The 21,595-nt window shown below is 42.9% G+C and overlaps 1 protein-coding gene across 1 annotated transcript; it reads left to right on the forward strand.

The window, feature by feature from the left end:
* Positions 1 to 1,595: 1,595 nt before the first annotated feature.
* Positions 1,596 to 12,179, forward strand: LOC139389769 (ankyrin repeat domain-containing protein 13A-like). Its single transcript, XM_071136710.1, is given in 16 exon segments — positions 1,596 to 2,099; positions 3,601 to 3,736; positions 4,270 to 4,394; positions 4,506 to 4,551; positions 4,643 to 4,786; positions 4,927 to 5,116; positions 5,237 to 5,303; positions 5,528 to 5,609; positions 5,895 to 5,956; positions 6,449 to 6,579; positions 7,018 to 7,175; positions 7,481 to 7,636; positions 7,869 to 8,009; positions 8,012 to 8,028; positions 8,306 to 8,370; positions 8,486 to 12,179. Coding segments are annotated over 16 exon segments (1,824 nt in total). The 5' UTR covers positions 1,596 to 2,000; the 3' UTR covers positions 8,691 to 12,179.
* Positions 12,180 to 21,595: the final 9,416 nt, after the last annotated feature.

Raw genomic sequence — 21,595 nt, forward strand, 5'->3', positions numbered from 1 at the left:
TGCTCTTCAACCGATCGCTGCCTGCACCTGCCCGCCTGTCCAACATCACTACTCTGGACGGCTCTGACTTAGAATACGTGGACAACTACAAATACTTAGGTGTCTGGTTAGACTGTAAACTCTCCTTCCAGACCCATATCAAACATCTCCAATCCAAATTGGCTTCCTATTTCGCAACAAAGCATCCTTCACTCATGCTGCCAAACATACCCTTGTAAAACTGACCATCCTACCAATCCTCGACTTCGGCGATGTCATTTACAAAATAGCCTCCAATACCCTACTCAACAAATTGGATGCAGTCTATCACAGTGCAATCCGTTTTGTCACCAAAGCCCCATATACTACCCACCATTGCAACCTGTACGCTCTCGTTGGCTGGCCCTCGCTTCATACTCATCGCCAAACCCACTGGCTCCATGTCATCTACAAGACCCTGCTAGGTAAAGTACCCCCTTATCTCAGCTCGCTGGTCACCATAGCATCTCCCACCTGTAACACACGCTCCAGCAGGTATATATCTCTAGTCACCCCCAAAACCAATTATTTCTTTGGCCGCCTCTCCTTCCAGTGCTCTGCTGCTAATGACTGGAACGAACTACAAAAATCTCTGAAACTGGAAACACTTATCTCCCTCACTAGCTTTAAGCACCAACTGTCAGAGCAGCTCACAGATTACTGCACCTGTACATAGCCCACCTATAATTTAGCCCAAACAACTACCTCTTTCCCTACTGTATTTATTTTATTTATTTATTTTGCTCCTTTGCACCCCATTATTTTTATTTCTACTTTGCACATTCCTCCACTGCAAATCTACCATTCCAGTGTTTTACTTGCTATATTGTATTTACTTTGCCACCATGGCCTTTTTTTTGCCTTTACCTCCCTTATCTCACCTCATTTGCTCACATCGTATTCATCACACTCACTCATCGCACTCACTTGTTTATACTGTATTATTGACTGTATGTTTGTTTTACTCCATGTGTAACTCTGTTGCTTTATCTTGGCCAGGTCGCAATTGTAAATGAGAACTTGTTCTCAACTTGCCTACCTGGTTAAATAAAGGTGAAATAAATAAAATAAAAAGTAAAGACCTTTTCTGTGGCGAAAAACTCATTCTGATTGGCTGGGCCTGGCTCCCGAGTGGGTGAGCCTTTGCCTTCACAGACCAACCGATGGCTGCGCCCATGCTAAATCATGTAGATCCATAGATTAGGGCCTAATTTGTTTATTTAAATTGACTGATTTCCTTATATTAACCGTAACAGTAGAATAGTTTAAATTGTTGCGTTTATATGTTTGTTCAGTATAAAAAAGCAAAGAAATAAAACACTTTTGACGTCCATTTGACAAAAGCTGGATCCCTTCTAGCCATGACTTTCGTAAGTGCTTGTTGTTGCGGTTAAGGGATGTGACGTCGATGGTAAAATAGGATCACATTAATTGTTGTAATTGATTTGCAGTTTAATTGCGCAAATATGCACTACTTGAAGTAGCTTTCTATATTTACAATACTAAAATTATATGTACGAAAAAGTATTTGTATTTGGCACAAATTAGTATAGCCCCGCTTTCCCCGGCCATAGTGTAACATGGTCACGTGCTTGCTTGAAAAAATATATATTTTCGCGAGGATTATTATTATTATTAATATTTTTAGCAAATATTGAACTTAAAAACGTGTCTTTATTTAATAAATATATACATGTAATAATATGTATTCATAAATATAGTCATATATTAGTCTTTATCCTCAAATAGTTTATCTCAAACACCCCTACCACAAGTCTCAACGTGACACTTCCTTGTTTTTCGAAAAGTTTTATTTGGTAGTAGTTGGCTATCTATGGCTAGCACACTTTGACATGGATCCTGTTGGAATATGAGATGAGGTGCATTGATTAACATTTCTTAAACTTTAAGGTTTAGCTTAGGTTGTCCATGGCTGTAAATATAGGCTAGATACATTGAGAAGTGTAAACTAGCAGGGGAAGATGTTATCCGCGGCCAACGAAGATTTCAGGGTGAAGTTTCCACTACATTCCTTAGTCTGGGAAAATGATTACAGGAAATTGGAAAACGACTCAACAAAGGTAGGTAGCTATGTCAAAATATGGACAATGAGCTAGCTATAGGTACTTTTCTGTTTCGCTGCCTTTAGCTAACTAACTACAGATGTATTTGCTTCAAAGTGTCTGAAGCTAGCTAGCACGTTACTAACTTGGCTACCTTGATAGCTAACGTTAGCTACTTGGCCTGACATGGATAACCATATACTTTGATTGGCGTAATTCCTAGGCTATGTATGCTCTGCCAGTTTAAGGGTTCATGGAATGCCATGTTGCATTATTGATCATATTAACTACAGTACACATTTAATTCAGCATAGCTAGCCGCCTTGTTTACATTACTACTGGCTACTTTGTTCGACATCTGGCACAGTCTGGCCATTGATTCTTGAAACGCTTGAAACGGTATTTTCCTACTATAATAACCTAGCTGAGAATTGATGTGGATAATTATCAGCAAATCATAACCCAACGATATGGTTGCTTTTCCCCATTCTAAATGTTTTTGTGGTCAGTTGAGTATTTGTTATTAACAGGAAATGAGGGAGTTCTTTTAACCTGGGCCGCGGTGAACCGGTTTATGGCCCGTGAAGTGCAAAAGTGGTGAGGGAGGAGCGCCCTTCACAAATTAACAGTAATCTGAGTTGCTCGGTCAATGCAGCATTTAGCCTCTTTTAGAATAGGAGAGTGAAATACACTCTCGTCTCTAACATGTAGGCTCAGCATTCCGGAACAGTCCCATTACAAGTCAGAATGTTGAACAAACTCCATTTCAACTTACTTCACCTGTTGTCTTCTGATTTTGCCACTATGTCTGAGGTAATCTGATACAAAATATCCACAGGGAAGCGTTATCAATCAGACCTTCAGTATGCTGGTCTGTATATTGATTTGTGTTTTTATTTTCAATACTGACACAATTCGCACAAACACTTGCACAATATGGCTGAGCCAAACCGAACCACAGGGTGCATGTTGTCCCGCACAATCAGCTGACAAATTTTACTAACACTTCCAGATTGAGGAAATGTGCTTCGGATGATATGTTTGGTTACATTTGGCTTTTGTTTACATATTGTGCAATGCGTCAGGAGATTGAAAATACAAGTGGCAGAACCTACCGGTGCTGCAAAAAGTTGGGTAAACAACACTTTCCTGTGTATACCCTCCATATATATCTCTATATATCTCCACCTCCTAACTTCAAAAGGACCAACAGCATGTACAACCGGTAAAGTAAGTGTAAATATAATTGTATTCAACATTCTGGCTTGTAGGGAACTGTTTGTAAGCAGATTTAATTCAGACTGAATATCCATGAGGAAATCTAATTCAATCACTTTTCACCCGGTGCAAACTCCTCCCACTTGGGTAACCTGGGCCAGATGATCGAATCTCCTCAGTGTAGCTATAACTCCCAGTGTGTATGATGTCGATCTCATGGAGATCTCGAGAGATTCTCTTTAGGTAGCTAGGCTATTTGTTTTTGAAGCCATTGCAATGCTTGTTTGTTTGTTTCTCTCAGAACGACGTAGAGGCTGTGGATCCCAGGGGAAGGACACCGCTCCACCTGGCTGTGTCGCTGGGCCACCTGGAGTCGGTGAGAGTGCTTCTGAGAAATGGTGCTGAAGTTACCAAAGAGAATGCCAAGAATTGGACAGGTTAGGCCGGCTTTCCTCCATGACATACTGCAATCCAGACCTCTGTGCTTTGCCTTGATTAGCCCTATAAATAGTATGCCAAATTCATGATATTTATAATAAACATTTACGTTTGGATATTGTCTTTTTTATTTGTAATGAATAAAATAAACGTATATCCAAATGTAAATGTTTATTAATACCATTACTTTGACAAACTATTTATATGGCTATGGCTTCATCTGACACGCCTTGGTATAGGTCTATTTGTTGGTTGTTAAATTGTGTGATCAAAGTCACTTCCACAAATTGACCTTGGGGGTTTCCGTAACAATTTCACACATTATGTACGCTTGAATCAGTAGGTGTCTCTTCCAGTCGTAGTGGGACACTATTTCTTTCTACTGCTTCACACAATACCTCTTGTTACTACACACACAGCTTACTGGCTGATGCTGGCCATAACAATTCTTACTTTTGTAAACATTTGTTATCACAGAAGTATGTTATATGTTAAAAATATCTTCTTGTCGTAAGCATGTGTTTGTGTGTAGTGCTGCAGGAGGCAGTCAGCACCGGCGACCCAGAGATGGTTCAGCTAGTGCTCCAGCGGCGAGACTACCTCAAAGCCTCTACAGCTCTGGGAGGAGTGCCTGAGCTTCTGAGCAAGATCCGTGAGGTGTTTTCTCTCTCTCTGTTTGCTCCCCTCTCTGAAATGTTTTTCACTCATCACACTCGTCACAAAAAACTAAGAACTGCAAACTCAAGCCTCTTTTCAATCCTCCCCCAGTCCCAAGATTTCTACATGGAAATGAAATGGGAGTTCACAAGTTGGAGTAAGTTCTACTTGATAATCCCCCTTTACAATTGGCCGTGTGTGGATGTTTGCAACGTTGTAGTTTACATTGCTTTCCCATCCTTTCCCAGTCCCTCTCGTTTCCCGGGTTTGTCCCAGTGACGTGTGTCGGATCTGGAAGAGTGGGGCCAGCCTGCGCGTGGACGCCACTCTGCTAGGCTTCGAGAACATGACCTGGATCAGAGGTCGTCGGAGCTACATTTTCAGGGGAGATGGTGAGTCCCTTTTTCCCTGAGTGAGGCTTACACACAACTGTGTCCTCCTAACCTGTGTTTTAGCAGGCCGTCTCATCTTTTATCTCGCCTTTTGCTCTGTTGGCTTCTGTTTCATAGTGTGTGTTTGTGCTCATTGGCAGATGTCTGCACAGAGTTGATGGAGGTGAACCATGACGAACAGGTGGTGGACACGGAACGCTTTGACATCTCCAGGGAGATAGAAGACGTAACGCTGGACTCCATGCAACCTGCAGAACAGGAAGTGGCCAAGCGACTGACCACGCCCATTGTCAATACCTTTCTGGACACCAGGGACATTGCTTTTGAGAGGCGAGACCCAAACCGTACTTTATCGTGTTTCTCTATTGTGTAGTATAACGTGTCTTTTGAAGGATGTGCACATTAGTATAGGGATTTATAGTAACATGACATTTAAATTGTTTTTTACAGAAATAAATCTGGGATTTGGGGTTGGAGGAGTGACAAAACGGAAGTTGTCAATGGTTTCGAGGCGAAGGTTTGTCCATTTTATTAAAGCATTCTTGTGTTGTTGATGTTTAATTATTTTGTTGCTTGTCTAGGTTTGCTGACCTTACGCAAGTCCCTTTCTTTAATTTGACCAGATCTACAGTAGATTGCCAGCTTCGTTTTTTAAAATAGTTAGTCATTTTTCTTTTAGTACCAGTAAACGGAAGAATAGTATGCGGTATACTGCACGAGTTGTTTTTCTTTTCATTGCAGGTTTTCACTGTGAACAATGTAAACGTGGTGATCCGGACGAGGACAGAGCATCTCACCGATGAGGAGAAGGCTAGAATAAAAAGTATACACTCTATGATCCCTCAAGGAGGTGGTAGAGGGACATACCAGTTAGTCTGTATCTGAAATGGTTCCCCGTTCCCTGCGTAGTGCACTACTTCTGGCCTAAGAGACATGGTCCTTATCTCAATGTTTAATAAGCAGAGTTGCAGTGTAATGCTAGGAGACTCGTGCACAGCTATAATAACCCAGAGAGACCTGTCTCGGTTTAGAAGGGGACTTGTTGGAGACCAGCGCTCTGTCAGACACAATAACACTTTGTGTGGATCGTCTCTTTTTTTGCTTCTAGGTGAGAGGAATGTTCTGGAGTCTCTTCTGGGCACAGTGGAGCAGCAGATAAGTGCTCAAGGGGTAAGAGATCAGCAGACCTGAATTTGAGATTATTGCGGGATTATCCCATCAAATTTCAGTATTACCTACATAGACAGACTCTTACTTGCCTATTTGGTTTATAATGGCTTCAATAAGAATGCTTCGTCTTGGTTCATATTGACTTCAATAAGAAGGGTGAACTTGGTTTATAACGGCTTCAATAAGAATGCTTCGTCTTGGTTCATATTGACTTCAATAAGAACGGTGAACTTGGTTTATAACGGCTTCAATAAGAATGCTTCGTCTTGGTTCATATTGACTTCAATAAGAACGGTGAACTTGGTTTATAACGGCTTCAATAAGAATGCTTCGTCTTGGTTCATATTGACTTCAATAAGAACAGTGAACTTGGTTTATAACGGCTTCAATAAGAATGCTTCGTCTTGGTTCATATTGACTTCGATAAGAACGGTGAACTTGGTTTATAACGGCTTCAATAAGAATGCTCTACTCTGGTCATATTGTGGATAGGACCTCACTCTGGAGTACGCGACAGCCAACAACCCCACCGCCATCACACCAGAGGAGTACTTTGACCCTGCGTTTGACCTTGAAGACCGAGACATTGGCCGGCCCATTGAACTTACCATCCGAACCCAGAAGTAAGAAAATTATGCTGCAAAACCCAGGAGAGAGCGAGACTTTCTGATCAGTATTCATGTCATCAGAAGTCTTGATTGTTTTTGTAACAGGTTCCCTCTCAGTTCATATGAAGGTGTTGGTGTTTAGGTTTTAGCGTAGGGGTGATTGTATTGAGATGGGACTACTTTGCAGTGAGCATAATCTACAAATAGCCATATCTACAAATCACTACTCATGATGGGATCAAGATTAGCGATTCTGCGCTTCCTCAAGCTGATCCCTCAAACACGATGAGAGTGTTTTCTGGTTCGTATTCATTAGGCACCAAACAGAAGAAAATGGGGCTGAAACAGGAGGGACTGCCGTAACTTGTCCAATAAGAAATTCTTATTTTCATTTTCCGTTGCGAAATGTTTTTCTACAGTGTACAATAATGAATTCAACCCTGATGTGTTCAGGTTCAAGGGTACATTGTGGATGAGCGAGGAACACCCCCTCTCCCTGGTGGAGCAGGTCACCCCCATCATCGATCTCATGGCCCGGACCAGTACCCACTTCGCCCGGCTGCGGGATTTTGTCACCCTCAAGTTCCCTCCGGGGTTCCCTGTAAAAATAGGTACAATCACACCTCTGGTGTCAATCAGCTCATTCAAACACAACTGTATCAAGCGTCTCAGAGGAGGTCTGCTGAGCAAGGTTCAGTCCACCCTGTCCATATAATCTTATTCCTTGTGAACTAAAAGGCAAAACGGACCCCAAATCAGCCCTCCTACTCTGAGACACTTCATACATACAGGGCCTGATTGAGGAAAACCTTGTATGTGTATGTGCAGTTATCACAATGAAAAGCCCACCATTGAGGCGTTTGCTTATAGATAATGGGATCTGTGGAGTGACCCGTCTTTGTTTCCTCTCACACAGAGATTCCCCTATTCCATGTGCTCAACGCCCGCATTTCATTTGGCAGTGTCAACAAATGCAGTACGGGCGAACCCTTGGAGACACCCCCCTCCGCTGCCACACCTGAGGAGGAGGAGGAGGAGGTGAGGGAGGAGGGAGGCTGCGGCGAAGCTGCAGGTAGGCAAAGCATGCCCATGCCGCTGACCAGGGTGACTCCGGCAATCGTCCCCATGGGGTCTGAACAAAACAAATCGCACATTTAGTCATTTCTCAAATGTATTTCTTCAGTTGCATCTAACAGATGAACAACCAATATTAATGTTTCTATCCATATTGCTTTTGGTCGTAATGTCAATATTAACAGCCACCACTAGTAACATCCTTCTGTATGACTGTTCCCTCCACCCAGTTCCCCCTCTATTCCAGGTGTGCCCGTCGGTGTTTGAGGTGCCCTCACATTACCGCCACCGAGGAGGGGGTGGCAGCCGCCACACGCCGGTGTCAAATCATGACGAGGAGCTACTGCAGTATGCCATCCACCAGAGTCTGGTGGGGGAGCCCCGGGACAGGTCCTAGATCACTCACACACCCCTCCTACTCATTTGTTTGACTCTCTATCTGGTCCTCTTGTGCTCACGGCCATCCGCCTTCGTGTTCAACCAGTGCTCGGTCTGTTCAGGAAGCTGCAATGTTGTAAAACTTCCAGATAGAATGGATTGCGTGGAAACGATAGTATTGTCTGACATAAGGAATAGGGAACTCTGTCCGTTACATTTATGCAAGTTTTATCTGCGACGTGCCAGGAGTTTCACCTCGCTAACTCCACCTTTTTGTTTTGTCCTCTAGGAAGTGACCTGGGAGGATGCCAATGGTGACCTCACAGACCCCATACTCAGTAGCCAGAGTGACAGGTACACCAAGTATTCATGCATATCATTATCTACACTTTTCACTTTTGTCCAAAGTGACTTCCAGTTAGCACATACAGTATATTCAGACTATATCCATATCCCTCTGTTGTTCCAGAAGCATCCCAGAGGGGGTGCTGGTGGACTTGGGAGACACCACGTCGAGTCAGGCGAGCTCGGGCACCTCGGCCTCCAGCCCCGACACTGACCTCCGCATGGCCATGGAGCTGTCGGCCCGGGCCCAGGCCGAGGAGGAGAGGAGGAGGCAGGGGGAAGAGGAGGAGCTGGAGAGGATATTGCAGCTCTCGCTCACAGAGAAGTAAAAAAAGGAAAATAGGAGGGAAAGAATAATAATTAAGGCCACGCCTTGCCATAACTGCATTAACTTTTCGTTGATCAAGAAGCGGCCACCACCACACCCCCAATCCAGCCCCACCCCACCCTCCTTCACTACAATCTGCCATGACACCGGAAAAACATCCATGTAACATATGTCAAATAAAACCATCTGTATTTAATACTTTAATACCTATTTTTGGTTTAAAAAAAAAAAAAACGAACAGATGTATTGCTAGATTTGTATTTCTATATAACACTTAGGCTCTGTCTTAAAAGTGTAGAAGCTGTCAAATCCTTGATTCCTCCCGTCCTTTTAAAACAGAGCCAAAGCCACTCCGCTCTCCCGAAGAGGTATCCAGGTATTCTTTGATATTATTTTGGGAAGGATTTCCATTGGAGTGTAAGGGTACCAACAAGTGATTGTGTTTGTTGGGTGTTGTGAAGATCAGGTTAAACTTGGGACCGACCGGTAGCTGCTTTAGTTGTGACTCTGGAAGGTTGTTGTTTTTAGAGCCCTGGGTCAATTTCATTAGGCACCAAATGGATGGGAGCAGAATGAAACCAGGAGGGGCTACCTGCACATTTTCAGTTTCCTGTTGCAAAAAGTTTTTAAAACATGTTTTATTTTTTTATTAAGATGACCCTGGAAATGGCATTCCAGTCACACAGCCATTCGAAAGATTGAATATCTCAGGGTTCCATTGTCCTACAGTCCCTCTGAAACTAGTGAAAGTGCAGTATGTTAGTTTATTGTAGACACATCGAACATGGTTTTCTGGTCATTGATATGGATTTTTTTTCTACTTTGAACAGAATGTCATCAAACAATATGACTTGCTGGTGCTTCCAACCCTTTTTCGTTCTCGTGCTGCAAGAATTCATGTTTTGTATTCGTGTTGTCATTGACACAATGATAAAATGAAAGTGAGCTACATGATCATTCAAACAGGTTTTGACTTGCCCCAGAAACCAGGTTTTATTCAATTGGGCTAAGGGCTTGTTATGCAAGAGGGTTTGATCTTGTTGGCCATGGTCACTGGGCACCATCAAGCATCAGAACCTCAACAAAGCAATAGCAGAAGCCACTGTGCCTACCTGTGGATGTCAAAGGAGCATACACACGGTTCAGTGGTGCTCGCAAACAAACAAGGTCGAAAACATTGATTATCGTAGGCATTGTCTAACACTTTCCTTTCTTAAATGTCAAAGAATCTGTCCATTAGACTTCAAACTCAACAGGGTTCTAAGGACTCCTGTTAGGGCTGTCTTTAAAAAAAAATGTATCTTGAAACTACAGAGACCTGTGAAATGAGTGACGCGTCAGATCTGCTCCATGTAGCATCATTTTGTACTGAAGGAAGCGATCCCCTCTAACGTTCCCAATCCCAAATGGAGCTTACCTACAGTGCCTTTGGAAAGTATTCACACCCCTTGACTTTTTCCACATTTTTAGTTACAGCCTTATTCTAAAATGGATTCAATTGTTTTTTTTCCCCTCATCAGTCTACACACAATAACACAATGACAAAGCAAAAACAGTTATTTATAAATAAAGTATTCAGACCCTTTACTCAGTACTTTGTTGAAGCACCTTTGGCAGCGATTACAGCCTTGTGTCTTTTTGGGTATGACGCTACAAGCTTGGCACACCTGTATTTGGGAAGTTTCTCCCATTCTTCTCTGCAGATCCTCTCAAGATTTGTCAGGTTGAATGGGGAGCATTGTTGCACAGCTATTTTCAGGTCTCTCCAGAGATGTTCGATCGGGCTCTGGCTGGGCCACTCAAGGACATTGAGACTTGCCCCAAAACCACTCCTGTGTTGTCTTGGCTATGCTTAGGGTCGTTGTCCTGTTGGAAGGTGAACCTTTGCCCCAGTCTGAAGTCCTGAGCACTCTGGAGCAGGTTTTCATCAAGGATTTCTCTGTGCTTTGTTTCGTTCATCTTTGCCTCGATCCTGACGAGTCTCCCAGTCCCTGCAGCTGAAAAACATCCCCACCGCATGATGCTGTTACCACCATGCTTCACCGTAGGTATGGTGCCATGTTTCCTCCAGACGTGATGCTTGGCATTCAGGCCAAAGAGTTCAATCTTGGTTTCATCAGACCAGAGAATCTTGTTGCTCATGGTCTGAGAGTCTTTAGGTGCCATTTAGCAAACTCCAAGCAGACTGTCATGTGCCTTTTATTGAGGAGTGACTGATTGGTGGAGTGCTGCAGAGATGGTTTTCCCATCTCCACAGAGGAACTCTAGAGCTCTGTCAGAGTGACCATCGGGTTCTTGGTCGCCTCCCTGACCAAGGCCCTTCTCCCCCGATTGCTCACCTTGGCAGGGCGGCCTGCTCTAGGGAGAGTCTTGGTGGTTCCAAAAATGTGCCATTTAAGAATGATGGAGGCCACTGTGTTCTTGGTGACCTTCAATGCTGCAGACATTTTTTGGTTCCCTTCCCAGATCTGTGCCTCGACACAATACTGTCTCGGAGCGCAAAGGACAAATTCTTCGACCTCATTGTTTGGTTTTTGCTCTGACATGCACTGTCAACTGTGGGACCTTATATAGACGTGTGTGCCTTTCCAAATAATGTCCAATCAATTGAATTTACCACGGGTGGACTCCAATCAAGTTGTAGAAACATCTCAAGGATGATCAATGGAAACAGGATGCACCTGAGCTCAATTTCGAGTCTCATACCAAAGGGTCTGAATACTTATTTACATAAGGTATTTCTAAAAACCTGTTCACTTTGTCATTATAGAGTATTGTGTGTAGATTGCTGAGGATTTTTTTTGTATTTATCCATTTTATAATAAGGCTGTAACGTAATAAAATGTGGAAAAAGTAAAGGGGTCTGAATACTTTCCAAAGGCACTGTATGCTCTTGTGTAGACCTGAGAAGATTTGATAGGTGTACTCGATATGGTAATAAATTGAACTTGCCCTCTGATGGGCTAGGGAAATAATTAAAAAAATTGTATTGCCAATTATATCTCTTGATTCCATTTGGGCTTGGGCCACAGACATGATTTGGTTGGGAGGATCAGTGTTCTACTGCTACTCAGGCCAGACCTACTAAAGACAGCAGAGAATATTTGAAATGTCTCATCTTTAAAGCTGTGATCGAGGGGCTTAAAAAAAAGTTTCCTGTCCAGTGGTGTTGCTGGACATAAAATGAATTAACCAATGTAGTTAATTACACTGATAACCAACAGCACTTTGGACATGTTACTGATGTGTCTTTTCGTCTGTTTTCTGGGGACTAGAGCTAAAAACGGCTAATGATCAAGTTGCCAAACAGCAGAACATTCTCTAAAGTACCTGAGTTCACTTTGATTAGATTTCTGGGGAACAGTCTTCGTACTGCTTAATTTGCTAGCAGGTAAGCCTGTTTTTTCTAACTGAATTCAAGAAAGCATTTGTTAACTGTGATGTTGGTTTCAAATTGTTTTCTTTCTTAAATAAATGCACTTTATTTCAATTTTGGTGAACTATGGCTTATTCTTTTACAAGTAGCCTGCTTCTTGCTAAGAATAACAGCAGATGGCGCAAAACCATTATTTTTTCTGATCATAAAAACATAATCCTTAATTCGTTTTTCAGACACAAATCTGCCCTGATCATTGACCGTTGAATGACCCCTGAATTGCTGTAAATGTCAGATTTTACCGTTTTACAGGACTGGATTAATTGGTCACAGCAATGCCCTTTGCATTGTTTCATCAATAATCATTGGTATATATGGTTAGATTATCACATAGGTCTATGAATGGATGGTATGTTTTGTTAGGCTAAATATAGTCACCGCCTTCATTCAAATCCTGACATCTGCTCTGTGCGTACCACACTGACCAATTAGAGCATCTGAACTGTTTACCGTAATCCAATTGGACGCTATAAGAATATTATGGTGGATATACACGGGCACCATATTGTGTAAGAGGAATCAACTCTGAAAATGGAATCGAAAATTCTATTAGCCCTCTCCATGAACTGAGAGCGATTATTCATAATCAAACAGCTGTCATCTTTCCAAATCTCACATTTAAAAAAAACAAGATTAGACATAAAATGAGAAACAGGGAAATGGTTTTGGTGTCTTCAACTACTTCTATTCATTATTGATTTTATTACAATTTGTCATTTTAGTCGAGGGATCTGGTTTGAGGTAGATTTTCATTGTAGATGCTTGTAGTAATGCTGACCTTTTCTAAACTTGACAGCATGTGAGTGAGTTCCAATTGTGAATCTCTTTGAAAGTGACAGCTACATCATGGTGTCATATATATATATATGTTTTAAGCACCATGCAACCAGTCTCACTTCAATGTCTCCTGTAATACTTAAAAAGGGAAAAACAGGCAACAACAAAATATATAGGCATTTGAACACTAAGAAGGTGATTACTTCCAAATGGTGAAAAGGTACTGTGGAAAATTGCATTGTTTACCTTTTTGGCAGCTATGGGAAGTCTCTTTTTTTTTTCTTCAATTATCCATTTAAGTGTATTTTCTAGCCAACTGTTACCTGATAAAGGTATGCGCGCTAACTTGTCTAACTAACAATGACGATCAATGAGAAGCGGTCCCATTTTTGTAAGATACCTTAATGCTCTGTCACAGCTTGGTGTTTGGGGTTCTTTTTCACATGCGTTAATTCTTTAACTCTCAAGGCACCAGATGGCCCATCTCTAATATGCTTCTCTACTGTTCCAAATTATATATTTTTTTCTCCCTATTGGGAAATTTGTTGTGCAGTCTGGGTTCAATACTTTTTTAAAAATCAAATACATTTAAAACCGTGACAACCATCGATATACACACATGAAACAATGAGATGGATAAAAAGGAGTAATCATTGTGCAAAAGTGCAGCAATAGATAGACATTTCATGTGCACATTCAGAAAGTTAATGGCCTGTTACAATAACTATTTTATCGCATCTGTTGCTATTGAGTTTGGGAAGTCTATGATGACCTGAGGGGAGGAGTGCAAAATGGTCAAGGAGGGAGTGACCAAGACAGTCTGATACTGTTAGTTCTCTTCACCAGTTGCTTTCTGAACGTCACTGAGCTGTGCCTGTTGCCTCCCGTTGATCTTGCTGGCCACTTTAACCACCCTGTACAATCTGTTTCTGTTGCAAACATTAAGATTGCCAAACCACGCCACCTTTGAGAACATCAATACGTATTCAATATAACTCCTGAAAAACTGTGTCATCATAGTCTTGCTGACATTAAGAGTTAATCTTTCAATTTAAATAAAAAAGCCACTGGTGAACTTTTTTTTTTTTTACAGATGGCATCTGTGTTCTTCTCAAACATCAACTTGTTGTCCAGCACTGTTCCCAGGTACTTGTAGGTACTAACCAGCTCAATGTCGTGTCCCATGACCACAGTGGGTGTGAGGTTCAGTGGCAGCCTTCTAAAGTCAATGGCCATATCTTTAGTTTGGGAGACATTCAGTTGGAGGAAGTGTAGCCGATGTGAAATGGCTAGCTAGTTAGCAGTGGTGCGCGCTAGTGGCGTTTCAATCGGTGACGTCACCTGCTCTGAGACCTTGAAGTAGTGGTTCCCCTTGCTCTGCAAGGGCCGTGGCTTTTGTGGAGCGATGCTTCGAGGGTGACTGTTGACGTGTGCAGAGCATCCCTGGTTCGCGCCCAGGTCGGGGCGAGGGGACGGATGTAAGTCTATACTGTTACAGAAGCAGTTCTCACTATGACACAAAGTCATCTACCACAGGCTCATGCTCAGACTCTCCATCCTGTAGTAGACTGACGATGACAGAGTCATCAGCAAACTTGATGATGTGCCTGTTTTCATATTCTCTACGACAGTCGTTAGTGTATAGTATGTATAGGAGAAGAGAAAAGACACAACCTTACCAACTGGTGGAGGAGCAGAGCTGCTTTGACATGATGCCATTTACTCACACTTGTTGGGACTGGTCGGTAAGGAAGTCCACTATCCAGCCCACAAGGCTGATGTGGGAGGAGCTTCTCTGCTAGTATGTGAGGCTGGATAGTATTGAAGGGAGATGAGAAGTCCATGAACAGAAGCCTCAAGTGGGGGTTTTCGGCCCTCCAGGTGCTTGTAGAGGTGGTTGAGTAGGGTTGGAGTGGGGTCCTCCATCCCTCGCTTGGCCCTGTAAGCAAACTGCAGGGGGTCCAGGGAATACTCAACCTGACGCAGTACATCCTTCTTGATTAACTTCTCAAAATGATTTAATCTCCAAGGATGTCAGTGCCACTAAAGTCATTTAGCACCTTGGGGAATTAGCTTTTTGCCACAGGAACAACAGTAGCATGCTTCCAGAGTTTAGGCACCTTCTGCAGGTCGAGTGAAAATGTGATGAAAAATTCCACTGAATTGTTTGGCACCTGGCTTTGGTACCTGTCCACCAATGTTGTCTGGTCCTGCGCTCTTTTTAACTTTGGTCTGTCTGAATAGGCTCATGACACTGGATGCTAAATTCCATTTTGGGAGTAGCAATTGTCCTCATACGCATCTCAGTGATTCCTCCACTAAAGTTCTGATTGTCAAATCTGAGATAAAACCATTTAGCTCATCAGCCAGTCCTTTGTTTGAGTTAAAACCATCAACGTGTATCATCTTGTTTCCCTTGTCCACAGTTCTCATTCCGTCCCAGGCAGCCCTCAGATTGAGGATGAACTCAGTAGCAACAATCTTCTCATATTTCAGTCTAGATTCCCTTTTAGCAGTCACATAGCACTCATAGAAAGCAATATTTATTTTACACAATAAGTCCTTCAAGGGATAAATAGTCAAACTTTTGCTAGGATTGCTGTATTTTCACAGGAGACGTAACTGCACACCACATCAGCGAGTTCATCTATATTGGCCCTATAGAGACTCGAGTCTGGGATTAAAACGGTTTAACCCAGAATATGCAAAATACAATTATAAAGATGACCTAATGTAGAGGAATAAAGTTCAGACAACTTTTAGATTTCTAAATGTATAGCCCTGGGAAGGTTAGTATTTGACTCAAACCCAATCCCCATCTGGTGGTTTGAATAGAGAGCCAACAATGGGGGCATGTGTTGATCCCTCCCTCGGGCTCTCGGCACATGCCCAAATTGCTTGGGACATGATCAGAACTCCTACTCTGAGAAGCTTTATGAATATGGGCCTGGGTCCCGTTTTCCACCACTTTAACATAAAAGAAGGGACCAGATCCAACAGAGCACTCTGTTTCCATGACTTTGGACTAAGGGGATGAGTTCACTCAACCACCTTAACCCGTTTTTTAATGAATGTAAGAACGAATGTAAATCTGATGCTCATTGATGAGTGGTGCACATGTGAAAAGAGGCTTTGTTGAGTGGCATGCCCCCAAAAATTACTGTTTGTCTGTTGCCCTCTCATTCACATTTACACTGATGCTTCAGTCCATGTCTCAAATCTGAATTCTAGTTATATTTTTTTAAGTAACTCGCTTTGGACTCAATAATGCCTAACTCTTTATTATAACTTTAATGAATAAACATGAATAGACTATTTCTAAACTATGAATAAGTAACTTTAATAATCTGAAATTTTTAAACAAGTATAAGCAGTTAATAAGCATTTAAAATATCTAAAACCATTTAGAATGGATTATTCATGAGTTTTATATTATACTGAACAAAAATATTAACGCAGCATGTAAAGTGTTGGTCCCATGTTTCATGACCTGAAATAAAATATCCCAGAAAGGTTCCATATTAGCACAAAAAGCTTATTTCTCTCACATTTTGTGCACAAATTTGTTTAAATCCCTGTTAGTGAGCATTTCTCATTTGCCAAGATAATCCATCCACCAGATAGGTGCGGCATATCATGAAGCTGATTAAACTGCATGATCATTACACAGGTGCACCTTCTGCTCTAAAATGTGCAGTGCTGTCACTCAACACAATGTCACAGATGTCTAAAGGATTAATGTAGCATGCAATAGACATGCTGACTGCAGGAATGTCCACCAGAGCTGTTGCCAGAGGATGGAATGTTAATTTTTCTACCATCAGCCGTCTCCGTTGTTTAAAATAATTTGGCAGTATGTCCAACAGGCCTCACAACCGCAGGCCACTTATAACCATGCCAGCCCAGGACTTCCACATCTGGCTTCTTCACCTGCGGGATCGTATGAGACCAGCCACCTGGACAGCTGATGAAATTGTGGGTTTGAACAACCAAAGAATTTCTGCACAAACTGTTAGAAACCGTCTCAGGGAAGATCATCTGCGTGCTCGTTGTCCTCACCAGGGTCTTGACCTGACTGCAGTTCTGCATTGTAACCGACTTCAGTGGGAAAATGCTCACCTTCAATGGCCACTGGGACGTGGAAATGTGCTCTTCACAGATGAATCCCAGTTTCAACTGTACTGGGCAGATGGCAAACAGCGTGTATGGTGTTGTGTGGGCGTGAAACAACTGACGCCGGAGACAAGAAGCAGGTACGGAGAGTTGACATTTAATTAGGAGCAGACAAAGAGCAAAACAGAAACAGCGTCAGCCCACGGATACACAATGACAAATGATAATCAATGCAGCAGTGGGGAACAGATCTGGGGAACTGACAAATATTGGGGAGGTAATAAACAGGTGATTGAGTACAGGTGAGTCCAATAATCGCTGATGCGCGTGACGGGGGGAAGGCAGGTGTGCATAATGATGGTCAGGAGTGTGCAATGCTGGGGAGCCTGGCGCCCTCGAGGGCCAGGGGGGAAGAGCGGGAGCAGGCGTGACAGTGCCCCCAGCATTGCACACTCCTGACCATCATTACGCACACCTGCCTTCCCCCCGTCACGCGCATCAGCGATTATTGGACTCACCTGTACTCAATGCCTCCCCCCCCTCTCTAGGGGCGCCACCCGGCGTCCCACCTGGACAAGCCTGGTGCTGGACAAGCCGGCTGGGCGTGAGAGCCTGGCGAGCCGGCTGAGGCATAGGAGTCTGACGATCCGGCTGAGGCATGAAGGCCTGTCGATCCCGCTGAGCCGGGGGAACCCGATGATCCAGCGAAGTCGTAGCAGCCTGACGAGCCGGCTGTGCGTAAAAACCTGACGATCCGGCTGAGGCTTGGCGTGGGATGGGCGCCTTCCGAGCCAACCGGGGCACAAAACCTCTCAAGCCAGCTAGGGCATGTCAGCCTGACAGGCTGGCTTAGGCACCCCCGGTTCAATCAGTGTTGTGCCCCGGACCCGACGTCACCACCATCCGGAACGTCAGCACTCCCAGATGCTTCGTATGATGTCTGCTGCATTCTGTAATGACCAACACCAGAAATGAGAAACAGGTACTGGGAGTTGACATTTAATTAGAGACAGAAAAAGAGCAAGACAGAAACAGCGTCAGCCCACGGATACACAATGACAAACGGCAATCAATGCAGCAGCGGGGAACAGAGATGGGGAACTGACAAATATAGGGGAGGTAATAAACAGGTGATTGAGTCCAGGGGAGTCCAATAATCGTTGCTGTGCGTGACGGGGAAGGCAGGTGTGCGTAATGATGATGGTAGGAGTGCGCAATGCTGGGGAGCCTAGCGCCCTCAAGCACCAGTGTGGAAGAGCGGGAGCAGGCGTGACAGTGCGAGCGGTTTGCTGATCTCAACATTGTGAACACAGGTGGGGTTATGGTATGGGCAGGCATAAGCTACGGACAACGAGCAATTGCATTTCATCGATGGCAATTGGAATGCACTAAGATACCGTGACGAGATCCTGAGGTCCATTGTCGTGCCATTCATCCGCCATTATCACCTCATGTTTCAGCACGATGATGCACTGCCCGATGTCGCAAGGATCTGTACACAATTCCTGGAAGTTGAAATTGTCCCAGTTCTTCCATGGCCTGAATATTTACCAGACATGTCACCCATTGAGCATGTTTGGGATGCTCTGGATCAAAGTGTACGACAGCGTGTTCCAGTTCCCGCCAATATCCAGCAACTTCTCTCAGCCATTGAAGAGGAGTGGTACAACTTTCCACAGGCCACATTCAACAGCCTGCTGAAGGGGATGTGTCGCGCTGCATGAGGCAAATGGTGGTCACACCAGATACTGACTGGTTTTCTGATCCACGCCCCTACCTTTTTTTTAAGGTATCTGTCACTATCAGATGCATATCTGGATTCCCAGCCATGTGAAATCCATAGATTAGGGCCTAATGAATGTATTTCAATTGATTGATTTCCTTATATGAACTGTAACTCAGTCAAATCTTTAAAATTGTTGCATGTTGAGTTTATATTTTTGTTTAGTGTATATAATGTGTTACCCAATCTTTTGGGTCATTTGCACACAGCATGTCTGGAGAAATTTGAGTCTTTAAGTAAAGGAAGCTAATGTCCATGTCACTCAACACCCACACACAGTATTTCATTCACTCAATGAAGTTTTCCAAAATAAAAACCAAAATAAAAAATTACTTATGCTTGTTTCCCTTTTAACAGCAGATCTTACAGTGCCTTCAGAAAGTATCCATACCCCTTGACTTATTACACATTTGTTGTGTTACATCCTGAATTCAAAATGGATTCAATATTTTTTTTCTTCTCACCCATCTACACACCAATACCCCATAATGACAAACTGAAAATATGTTTTTTGAAATGTTAGCTAATTTGTTGAAAATGAAATACAGAAATATCTAATTTACTTAAGTATTCACACCACTTTGCTATGACACTACAAATTGAGCTCAGGAGCATCCCATTTCCTTTGATCATCCTTGAGATGTCACTACAACTTGATTGGAGTCCACCTGTGGCCAATTCTATTGTTTGGACATTTGTATTTGTGTTTATTATGGATCCCCATTAGCTGCTGCCTCTTCCTGGGGTCCAGCAAAATTAAGTCAGTTATACATTTTCAAACATAACAATACATTCATAACAGATTTCACAACACATTAAGTGTCATGTTTCTCTTGGTTGAGGATCCAAGACCTCAGATCAGCTTGGCAAATGGCTGACAGATAGCCAGACCCCCTGGAACCTTGAATATAGACTGCTGAAACCCTGTGGAAGCCATAGGAATTGCATCCAGGGAGCTAATGTTCAATATGACATTTCTCTTGCATTTCTAAGAGGATGGTCTCTCAAAAAAAAGAATTCCGGTTGGTTTGTCTTTGGATTTTCTCCTACCATATCTACTGTGTTATATCCTCCTACCTTATTTTAACATTTCTACAAACTTCAAAGTGTTTTCTTTCCAATGGTACCAATTATATGCATATCCTGGCTTCAGGGCCTGAGCTACAGGCAGTTTACTTTGGGCACGTCATTCAGGCAGGAAGTGGAGAAAAAAGGGGCCTAGCCCTAAGGCACAGTCAACTTAGTGTATGTAAACTTCTGACCCACTGGAATTGTGTTACAGTGAATTATAAGTGAAATAATCTGTCTGTAAACAATTGTTGGAAATATTACTCATGCACAAAGTAGATGTCCTAACCGACTTGCCAAAACTATAGTTTGTTAACAAGAAATTTGTGGAGTGGTCGAAAAACGAGTTTTAATGACTCCAACCTAAGCTTATGTAAACTTCCGACTTCAACTGTAAGTGTGTATGTGTCAACTGTCAATCTCCCTCGGCCTGGGGCTCCATGCAAGATCTCACCTCGCGGAGTTGCAATGATCATGAGAACGGTGAGGAATCAGCCCAGAACTACACGGGAGGATCTTGTCAATGATCTCAAGGCAGCTGGGACCATAGTCACCAAGAAAACAATTGGTAACACATTACGCCATGAAGGACTGAAATCCTGCAGCACTCGCGTGGTCCCCCTGCTCAAGAAAGCACATATATATATATATATACAGTGCCTTGCGAAAGTATTCGGCCCCCTTGAACTTTGCGACCTTTTGCCACATTTCAGGCTTCAAACATAAAGATATAAAACTGTATTTTTTTGTGAAGAATCAACAACAAGTGGGACACAATCATGAAGTGGAACGACATTTATTGGATATTTCAAACTTTTTTAACAAATCAAAAACTGAAAAATTGGGCGTGCAAAATTATTCAGCCCCTTTACTTTCAGTGCAGCAAACTCTCTCCAGAAGTTCAGTGAGGATCTCTGAATGATCCAATGTTGACCTAAATGACTAATGATGATAAATACAATCCACCTGTGTGTAATCAAGTCTCCGTATAAATGCACCTGCACTGCGATAGTCTCAGAGGTCCGTCAAAAGCGCAGAGAGCATCATGAAGAACAAGGAACACACCAGGCAGGTCCGAGATACTGTTGTGAAGAAGTTTAAAGCCGGATTTGGATACAAAAAGATTTCCCAAGCTTTAAACATCCCAAGGAGCACTGTGCAAGCGATAATATTGAAATGGAAGGAGTATCAGACCACTGCAAATCTACCAAGACCTGGCCGTCCCTCTAAACTTTCAGCTCATACAAGGAGAAGACTGATCAGAGATGAAGCCAAGAGGCCCATGATCACTCTGGATGAACTGCAGAGATCTACAGCTGAGGTGGGAGACTCTGTCCATAGGACAACAATCAGTCGTATATTGCACAAATCTGGCCTTTATGGAAGAGTGGCAAGAAGAAAGCCATTTCTTAAAGATATCCATAAAAAGTGTTGTTTAAAGTTTGCCACAAGCCACCTGGGAGACACACCAAACATGTGGAAGAAGGTGCTCTGGTCAGATGAAACCAAAATTGAACTTTTTGGCAACAATGCAAAACGTTATGTTTGGCGTAAAAGCAACACAGCTGAACACACCATCCCCACTGTCAAACATGGTGGTGGCAGCATCATGGTTTGGACCTGCTTTTCTTCAGCAGGGACAGGGAAGATGGTTAAAATTGATGGGAAGATGGATGGAGCCAAATACAGGACCATTCTGGAAGAAAACCTGATGGAGTCTGCAAAAGAC

The sequence above is a fragment of the Oncorhynchus clarkii genome, chromosome 30, assembly GCF_045791955.1.
Source record: "Oncorhynchus clarkii lewisi isolate Uvic-CL-2024 chromosome 30, UVic_Ocla_1.0, whole genome shotgun sequence".
NCBI lineage: Eukaryota > Metazoa > Chordata > Actinopteri > Salmoniformes > Salmonidae > Oncorhynchus > Oncorhynchus clarkii.